Source organism: Tasmannia lanceolata, unplaced genomic scaffold (genome assembly GCF_043159265.1).
Source record: "Tasmannia lanceolata isolate RefF3 unplaced genomic scaffold, GAP_Taslan_0.1 ptg000006l, whole genome shotgun sequence".
NCBI lineage: Eukaryota > Viridiplantae > Streptophyta > Magnoliopsida > Canellales > Winteraceae > Tasmannia > Tasmannia lanceolata.
The window spans coordinates 50099573-50109084 of record NW_027518683.1 but is presented as its reverse complement, the minus strand read 5'-3'; the positions used below and the strand labels follow the sequence as shown (position 1 = coordinate 50109084).

Sequence of the window (9512 nt, the reverse complement as noted above, 5' to 3'; positions counted from 1 at the left end):
AAAACATGAAAATGTATGAAAACATAATCAAATGATAGAATTTCAAAATGAAACGTCTTAACAAGAACGAACACCTAATTGTCGCGCATGCTTGGTAATTTAGTACGTACTACATATCACATGTGATTAATAAAATATTTATTTATAATAAATACACCACATTTCACATGCTTTTAATATAAATATAATTATATAAAATGCACTGTATCACTAACAGTTTTGGTTTCAGTATGCGTGTCGGTTTCGGTGGAAATTTAAAAACATTGTAGTAGCATGTAGGAAACAGTATAATGAAACATCCAAGATATCGAGAAATTTTTTTTGCATATGATATACTTATAGATCCAATATGTGGGAGGAAGAAAGTGGGGAATATTACAGCCAGGGGCGGAGCTACATGTAGCATAAGGGGGGCAGTTGCCCCCTTTGAGTTGGGCTAAATCCTTAATAGGCCCAACTCAATTGGGCCCAGCCCCCTTTGAAATTTGAAGGCCTGCCCCCTTATGTACAAGCCTGTATAAGCTTGCCCTCCTTATGCATAAATCCTGGCTCCATCACTGATTACAGCATTGATTACAGTAAATTACAAAACGCAGTCTCAGACAAAATGGAAAACTGCCAAATGAAGGGGAAAAAAAACATTACATATACAACCTTTTTACCCATTCAACTAATCCCATCTTCAATAAGAAGACCTTCAGATATCAACTCAGAGGAAAATGGCACAATATTTAAGTAACCAAAACCATCCATGATCCTCAATACGCAGTTCGAAGCTAGTGTTGAGTGAGAGGATCTTAAAACTTATTCGTGCCTTGGTTCTCTTGCATGTACTGGTAAGATAAATCATCCAAATATCAGTTTCTTTCGTCCAAATCTATATATCATGGCTTGGATTTGTTAGCAGAGGCTAGTGAATCCTGGTCAGAAACAACTGGATTGAGGGTTTTAGAGGCCGGCACGCCATGGTTGTGTTTTCCCTCATATGTTGTGATGAAAGCTCTTGGATCATCTGATGCCCTCTCCACATGCTTCCGCATGTTGCACTTTAGACTGGTGCACCTATAGTAACTTCTGCAAGTCCAAAACCACCAAGCCGTCAACAGACATTAATACAATGATAATATAAACCAAAAGAAAAATGCATTAAATATTGCAGTCACAAATATTGCATATGAATAGCATTATTAAAAAAACAAATATTGCATATGAAGCATTTACAAGATTAAAAAGCTGAAGAAAGTTTTGTTAGGTCCTGATTTGCTTGGAATAAGTTGCAGACTAGCTGAGGCTTCTAGTTGTATCACTGGGTTTTTCCACCACTTACAGGAGCTCATTGTACATTTTGTTTATCATCAGTTAGAATTTCTGTCTAGTTATGATTTTAAGGCCCAGCCAAAAACAATAATCAAAATTGCAAATAATACTCAATTGGAATAGGGTGGTGATTTCTTAGAAAATGCTTTCCTTGGGATACAATTAAATCCCAAAACATGTATTAAAAATATAATCTACCACTTTCAACATGCCAGAAATTAAGTAGTGACCTGGGATATGGATTCCCCTTCACGACCTTCTGCCCATATTTTCTCCAGCGAAAGCCATCCGCCAAGACCTCAGATTCTGTTGAATTTTCCATCACAACACGAGGCTCACAAACACCTTGCACTATTGCTCCAACTTCATTAGCTCGATCTTCATTCTTCCTGAGAGGAAAGAACGTGAGAAACTCAATGGCAGGAATGATATGCATCCTCAAAATTGAGTTAATAATGAAGAGAATTCATTGTTGATATTGTCACTTATCAACAAAAACAAAATAAAATAAAATAAAAATTCATCAGTTTCTAAGTCAGCACAAAATTTTGAAAGTTGCCAAAATATACAAATCCTTTAGACTGCCAAGAGACTACCAGTTTCTCCAAACTAGCCAGAACACATTTCAATACCATTTTAGAGACAAAATGGCTGCTTATTTTTCCTGCATCAACACAAAATATAACAACAATCACAAATTAGTTAAACTCTTACCTTCTCTTACTGTTTGGTTCATCATCATCTCCATCCCCTCCTTTGCTTCCTTCCTCACAATCGCCAGTCACTCCACAAGAATTATCAGGAGTTCCAACACCACTGTCGAATGCCACTGCCATAGGATCCTGAGGAAAAAGCACTTTCCTCCTATCATTAGGATGTACTGACAGACCTGTCTCATGTTGGTTCTCTATTATACCATCAGGTCCTTCATTCCCGTCGATAAGGGGACCATTCCATAATGGGTTCCCACTATCTCGCTCAGTCCCATCAGAGACAAAACCTTGCCCTTGTACCGCTGAAGAGAGGCGTTTAGGGGGCAGAGGCTTGGGATGATTGTGCTCACCCTTGTAAACGATTTCTGCTATCTCCCCATCGAGCGATCTCTCAACCTTTTTCTTCACGGGACAATTTGGATGCGTACACTTATAATAACTTCGTGGGTACTCACTACCTTTCACTTGCTTTTGCCCATATTTTCTCCAATTATATCCATCATAAGAAGGCCGATCTCCACTAGTTGTAGGTAATAGAGCCCTCAGATTTTGTTCTACTTTTTGAGTCTTCAATTTTGAAGAGTCAAGTATCTGGTTACTTTCTGTATGTGATGAAAATTTCTGATGAAGATTGGAGGGCTCGGTTTGTAAGTGATGATTCACTTGATCTGGAACTTGGACTTGAGCCTGCATCTGTGCTAAAACTTGTTGATGACTGTAGTCAAAGTTTCCCTGGTTAAGACAAAATTGAGTCTATTAAGTTTTAACCACTGAAGAATCCAAGGTGGGTCTTTTTAAAAAAAAATAGAATCCAAGGTGGGTCTTTTCAGTCCCAAATGTTAAGCTTATGATCACTGTGTTGCTTAAGGGAACTACATCCAACAGATCAGATATAATCTCAATGGAACTTATTTTGACGACTTCAACATGCCATTTTTTGAAAAAGCATTGCAATTTTCTTCTCGGCGGTATCAAAGAGAGTGTCCTAACATGGTTAGTCCAAGGTGACTACATTTCCATGTCTAAAACACCAGGCAACCCTTCTAGGTCTAACTGAGACAATCAAACAAAGGAAGATGATAACAATGGAGAAACGTGTGTTTTCGTAGACAGTTTATATAGATACTGGTATTCTGGTCCCATGCTATCAATGGCGTAAAAATGATGGGCCCCACACCATTAAAACATGAGGTGTAAAATGGTGGGGCCCACCCCAATGCATAGGTTTGGATAAAGATGGTGGACCTCACATAATTAATAACATTAAGGGTAAAATGGCAGGCTCCACCCTATGCATCGGTTTAGGTAGAGATGGTGAGCCCACCCAGCAAACTTGGTGTAAAATGGCAGACCTCATCTCATAAAAACATAAGGTGTACAATGTTGGCCCCATCCCATCAATAAGATGAGATGTAAAATGGTAGGCCCCACCCTTTGCGTGGGTTTGGGTGGAGATGTTGGGCCCACGGGCCCACCAAAACATGAGGTGTAGAGTGGCAGGCCCCACCATGCTAGGCATAAGGCATGGTTTATAAAATGTTGGCCCCCACCCATTGTAGCATGTGGTGTAAAATAGTGGACCCACCAGAGTAAGTATAAAATGGTGGACCCCACCCATGCTATGCTTGGGCCTAAGCCCCACCCTATCAAAACAAAACATGAGGTTTAAAGAAAAGGTTTTCTAATAAAAATTTTCTTAGGAAAGAAAGTGAATGACAATGGAAAGAAACATGCTTAGTATATATCATAGAGAGAGAGAGAGAGAGAGAGAGAGAGAGAGACTAACCAGATTTGCCAAGAGAGAAGCAGTGGTCCTTGAAACAAGCTTTGCCAAGGGTTTGTATACCACAGTATAATTGTGGTCTTCTTTCAAATTCTTATCAGACAAATATGAAACTGCTGTTCCAGATACCTCACCCTGAAAAATTTTGACCCATCAGTAAAACCAAAAATAAAAAACCATGAAAACAGACATCTTAAAAAAGACACCAATGCCTAAAATCTTGAAGTCCCAAATTAAAATGCACCTGGGAAGAAACAATGCCAGCTGGAGCAGTAGTCACCGGCGGCCTAATCCTCACTGTCTTGGGTCTTATTGTTTCAGAAGACATAGTCGGGGGAGAGGCATTAATGGCACCAGCAAGGAGCTCAGAGAAGGACTTGAACCTTGAACAAGGTTTTGATGGAATGGGTTTAGCTATAACCAACCTCTCTGCATCTTTAACATCCATTTTCAGTGAGCAAATGTATCAACCTTCAAAGTTAATCCTGTTTTTATGGCATGGACACTGACAGTTCAAAGTTTATACATTTGCGACAGCTCCTTCAAACCTGCTCAAAATTGCCCTGTGAATCATAAACAAAAGAAGAAAACTCACAAATGCATGCGACAGACAGACTTATGTTTATGAGAAGCTATAGGAGTAATGTTTCAGTGCTCCACAGGAAGACAATTTGGACCTCTGTGGCTCCTGTTTGATGGGACCCATGGCCCATGTCACAAATATCTCCGATATTTTCAAAATATCGTGTTTTTGTCACGATATTTTGATAAAACGAAAAAATCCCATGATTTTAAAAATATAGCGTTATTTTCATTTTTATCATAAAATATCGGAAATCATATCATGATATCATCCTGATATTTTTATTTTATTCTTTTTCTTAAATTTTATTTATTTTTTAAATAATTTTATTTTTATCGTTTTTCCTGATATAAACCCGAAAAAAATAAAATAATATATCCCAAGATTTTCCCTTGCTGAGAAATTCCCGAGAACGATATTTGTGACAAAGCCCATGACAAAACAACGGGGGTGCTCCATGTGATATCAGGTTGGCCTCATTGTTCCAGACTTCCCAGCAACCAAAAAGCAGGAGTGTGTCCTGGAGGATCTAATTCTTTCCAAAATTATAATGATACCAAAATATTACATATATAATGTTATGTGGCTAATCGGCTGTAACACATATACAAAAAAAAGAAAAAGAAAAGAAAAAGAAAGAAAAAGATGAGAGGAAAGGTTGATACTACATACTAACTAACCCCGTATACACCACTAACATGCACATATCATAAAACTAATTTTTTGGAGATAAAAAAATATAGAAATTGTTGTCTTATAATGCTCTTTAATTTGTCAAAACATGAAAACACAAACAAGTTGAGAGCGAAAGATTAACAATTCTCATAACACTCGGTCAGCACAAAACCTCCTTGAAATACAAGAATGACAACGAAAGACATGAAAGCTACTATGAACTCTCTAATATGGAAGAGGAGAGAGAGAGAGAGAGAGAGAGGGGGGGGGGGGGGGGGGGGGGGGGACAAAACCACTACTATATCCAAGATGTATAACATAACTGTCAATCTATTCCCCACCCCGGCCTCCAACCCGAGACACACAAAAAAGAAAGTTCAACATATGTCAGTAATGGAGAGTTTTCCCAGGAGCTGGGAATTCATAGCCTAATTAAACCGGTTGATAAACACCCAATGCATAATTTAGCACGCTATCTGTTAAGATATTTTACAGAGAATTTCTTTTCTCTTTCCTTCCATACAGTCCACAAAGTTGCAGGAACGCTTAAACACTACAATGTCTAGCCTCCTATGATTTGGCCGACACTTTGAATTTATTGCTGACACATGTGTCGTGTCGTGTCCGACACGACACCCGTGTCCACACTCCTTTGGACACTTGTAAGTGTACTGCTAGAAGTGTCAGTAACTTTATATGCATGTATGTGTATGAGTGTGCCACATTTTCTAGATTTTTAGTGGTTTCCATGTCAGATACCTCGTGTCCGTGTCGAAACTCGGCACACGAATCTGTGTCCACAAATCATGACTATAAGTAATTTCTATTTTAGCCGTCCCCGTTTCTAAATTTCGGGAGTTTGCCGTGTCCGACACTCCGTGTCCCTCTCGACAAATCATAGCTAGCCTCTAATAGACAATGTGCAAACAACCCATGCTTCTATTTTATGTATACCTTCATTGAGATTGCGTTAGGAACACAAATGATTTCATTTCCTCAGATTTGATTTGATGTAACAATCAATCATATACATTGTGCCTATGTGAGGGTTTCTACAGATAATACGATGTAGGACAATTAATAGTAAGACAAATCAATCCAGCAACTAAAGCTTATATGAGGCATGTCTTTGATCAAATCTACTACCATGTCTTTAAACAACCGATGATTTTTTTCTGTTTGGAAGTCACATGGTTCGCTTCGTAACATATTAATGCTTTTAGGTGTTGATTGAGAGGATTTTTTTTTCGTTTGATCATCTTCCTCCCCGAGGAGTTTTTCTCAGTTCTTTCCTTGTTTCTCTATATTTCTAGTTTTCTTCCTTTTCGTAGGCTGCATGTTTGTTTCTTTATATATTGCTTTCTCGCTTGAGACTTCCTCGCTCTTGTTGTTCTTCGAGTTTTTTCTTGATGATATTTCATCATTCAAAAAAGAGCATGTGAAGAATGAATTTCCTCTTGCTCAATCTTATTCTGTTTTTTGAACTGTCCACTTATGTAGCCAATAAATACTTTAGGTTGCCAAGTCTTTGAGTTCAGAACTATTCACCAATAAGTTTAAGTGGCAATATCATGATTATGTCAATCCATTCCATGATCAAGTCATTTACAATACCAATGACTTTCTACTCCACTAACTTTTATTTCCTTTGAAAGTTAGGAAACAGAGTTCATGGACCTCATTTCAAACCATATAGTGCTTTCCTAGACAAAATTATTTATTTACCACTGCATCTTCACCTAATGAACCGCTGACGTCAATAAGGTAATCAAGCTTGCTTGTGCTACTGTGCTACTAGGATAGCACCCCTGAGGTTGTCCTCTCAGTCCTTTAACAAAATTATGCTTCCCTTCTCAGCTAGCTCTCCTTGTTGTGAGCTCTTACAGGCATCAACTTGGCACCAACATAATTTCTTGCATATTGCGACGGCATTTCCACACATATTTTTATCTTTAAGTAATACAGTGAGATAGGGTCCAGCTTCATGTCCAACACACATTTTCTGTTTGGGTTATTAAGCTGGGTTGAATTTGTAACCCACTTGTTATCTCAACTTTGAAGTCCTCTTCCTGATATACCTCGGACACTGAATGGTATGAAGCTAACATCTCAACACTTGATGGGTGTTTAGAAATATCCAGGATTTTGTATCCTCGGTAATCAAAATCACCACCATGATACCAACCTTATATTTAGCCACAACATATGCCCCAGATTCTTAGCCTTAAGCATTATGGTGGGATAGATACACTTTCAAGCCTTTGTCGCCCAACCTCATGTTGATTCCAAACCTACCTTTGGACCCACCCATGTCTAGAATGTGCTAGAAGGACATCTTTTACAGAATGAAAAGCTATCACCATTAGTATTTTCTGCCCCATCTTTTAGCACTTGCCAAAGCATCCATATGACCCTTTTTTCCCCTCTAAACAACTCTATGTAGACTAGAAATATAATATTGTGTAATTTTTGTTCATATTCATATGCTGATTCTTCATGAGCATCAAAGTTTCCCAATCAGAGACAATTGATATTGACCATTTCTGAATATTGAATAATAATTTTTTTCTTCAACAGCTTTCTACATTCGGACTTCTATAAAAGCAAAAGGCCCAAAAAGTAAAGGAAATAAAAACAAAGGATAGATGATAACAAGGGCGCCGAAACCATTTGTTTGAGTTCTAAACCACAGAAACTTCTCAAACAAAGACTGTATAAGCACTCCTGAAAGATTATAAATGGTTGTGGAAACTCATAACCTTCCCCTTCAACTGTGAACAGCAAATTAGCTCAGGCATACAAGAATGGATAAAAACAATCAGTCCAAAATGGGCCCTGCAAATAGTAAGAGAACATACCCATATCCATGTAGATCACAAATTTATATTAGAGTTATAAATGGGTTGGAATCTGTAGCCAATTATCAAACACAGAGGATTTAATCGCCATCCTGTTTGCATACTAATCAATTGATAGAAAGATGTACATACAATTACAAGCAACCCTACTGCCAATGACCAGGTAAAACGGAAACGAAAAACACTTGTGAGAATTAAGGGATTAGGCAATTAAAATAAAACATAAATAGAACCTACCAAAAGAAATTAAGCATCCAACCAGAAAATATCGAATTCTCGAATGAAAAAACTGCAAGAAAACAAAGAAGAAAATCTACATATCCACCATCCAAAAGTCAATACTTCCTAAACTACAATCAAAATTCAAAAGCATCACAAATTTTGACCATCTAGCAAAACAAAACCATCATAAGAAACCCAACTTTTATTCAAAAAAGAAAAACTGTCAACAAAAAAAGAAAATTATAGAGTTCGACTTCAACCCACAAGATTGTTCCCAAGCCAGACGATCCACCTATGTCAATCTTTTATCAAACAACAACTCTTTGAGGCATTTTTCTCAAACACTTTCCCCAGAAAACTACATGGGTCTAGTAGCTAAAATTATACATACTAGGAATAGGATACATGATAAAGAGACCAAGCAATTGGATAAAAAGAAATGCTAATGTGTGCAAATGGGGTTAACAGCACTAACCTACGCATACTCATCCAAGCAGTCTCTGGTGTGTGATCATAGATGAGCAACAACAGAGACAAAAGAACTTATACACCCAAAAAAGACAAATTCATATGGATATTTCTGCAACTTTCATAGGAACAAGTGAATAAAGAAAAAGTCTCTGCAGCTGATGAGGCAGTTGGAAAGGCAAGGAGTAAAATTCAAATGTTGGAATATTTAATTCTATAGAATATCTTTCTTCTACCAATATAAAACAAAACAAAATCACTCTTACAAAAGCCAAATTTATCTAAGTAATAAAAAAGGAGGGACAAAAAAAAACCAACTCTATGGACTGTACTGTCTTTGTCTAGAAATATAATCTGGGTCCTTAGATTTGGGTTTTTCTAACTTTCACATGCTTTAAGAGGACTATTTTACCCTTGGATTTTTAAGGGGTGGTAAGAAGAAGTGTTGTAAAATCTACCATTTGTTGCCAAGGTGAATGTTAATGAGAACAAGCTTTTTGAGGTTTTTCAATTTTAGATTTGGGTATTTCTAACTTTCACATGCTTTAAGATGACTATTTTACCCTTGGATTTTAAGGGGTGGTAAGAAGATGTGAGGGTAAAATATATCATATTTTTTTGCCCAAGGTGAATATTAATAGAGATACCCTTTTCAGTTTTTTCCCTTATTTTCAAGATCAAGAGCCTTTTGAGTAAAATTTCAAGATATTGCCAATCCATGAAAAAATAATACTTCTCGAATTAGTTAGGGAGATGATATTTTCACCCCCCTTCATTACGTGCGCACCCCCTTATAACTTGATTTGAAGTGAAAAGTGGGCAAACTTTATGTCAGATCACGTTATAAGGGGGTTGTGCAAGTACTGCAGGGGTGAAAATATCATCACCCATTA

General features: G+C 37.4%; 1 protein-coding gene across 4 annotated transcripts; it reads right to left on the bottom strand.

Annotated features, from left to right (window-relative positions):
- Positions 1-307: 307 nt before the first annotated feature.
- Positions 308-8794, bottom strand: LOC143880471 (WRKY transcription factor 44-like). Of its 4 annotated transcripts, none has more exons than XM_077383508.1 (6): positions 8627-8794; positions 4058-4376; positions 3817-3948; positions 2032-2762; positions 1548-1706; positions 308-1074 (listed from the first exon to the last, which is right to left on the bottom strand). In XM_077383508.1, exons 2-6 carry the CDS (start codon positions 4259-4261, stop codon positions 885-887), a joined length of 1416 nt encoding a protein of 471 aa, XP_077239623.1. In that variant the 5' UTR covers positions 4262-4376; positions 8627-8794; the 3' UTR covers positions 308-884. The 4 variants fall into 4 exon arrangements, with proteins under 4 accessions (XP_077239623.1, XP_077239624.1, XP_077239625.1 ...); XM_077383509.1 differs by having other exon boundaries at positions 4058-4361; XM_077383510.1 differs by lacking the exon at positions 8627-8794 and adding an exon at positions 8416-8556.
- Between the last annotated feature and the right edge of the window lie 718 nt (positions 8795-9512).

What these genes read in the sequence shown, in the direction of transcription:
- LOC143880471 (XM_077383508.1), bottom strand. Translation starts at nt 4,261, where the DNA reads ATGGATGTTAAAGATGCAGAGAGGTTGGTTATAGCTAAACCCATTCCA. An exon ending in GAACCAAACAGTAAGAGAAG is followed by an intron (nt 1,707 to 2,031) that starts GTAAGAGTTTAA and finishes CTTTCCTCTCAG; the next exon opens with GAAGAATGAAGATCGAGCTA. An exon ending in AAGGGGAATCCATATCCCAG is followed by an intron (nt 1,075 to 1,547) that starts GTCACTACTTAA and finishes TTGGACTTGCAG; the next exon opens with AAGTTACTATAGGTGCACCA.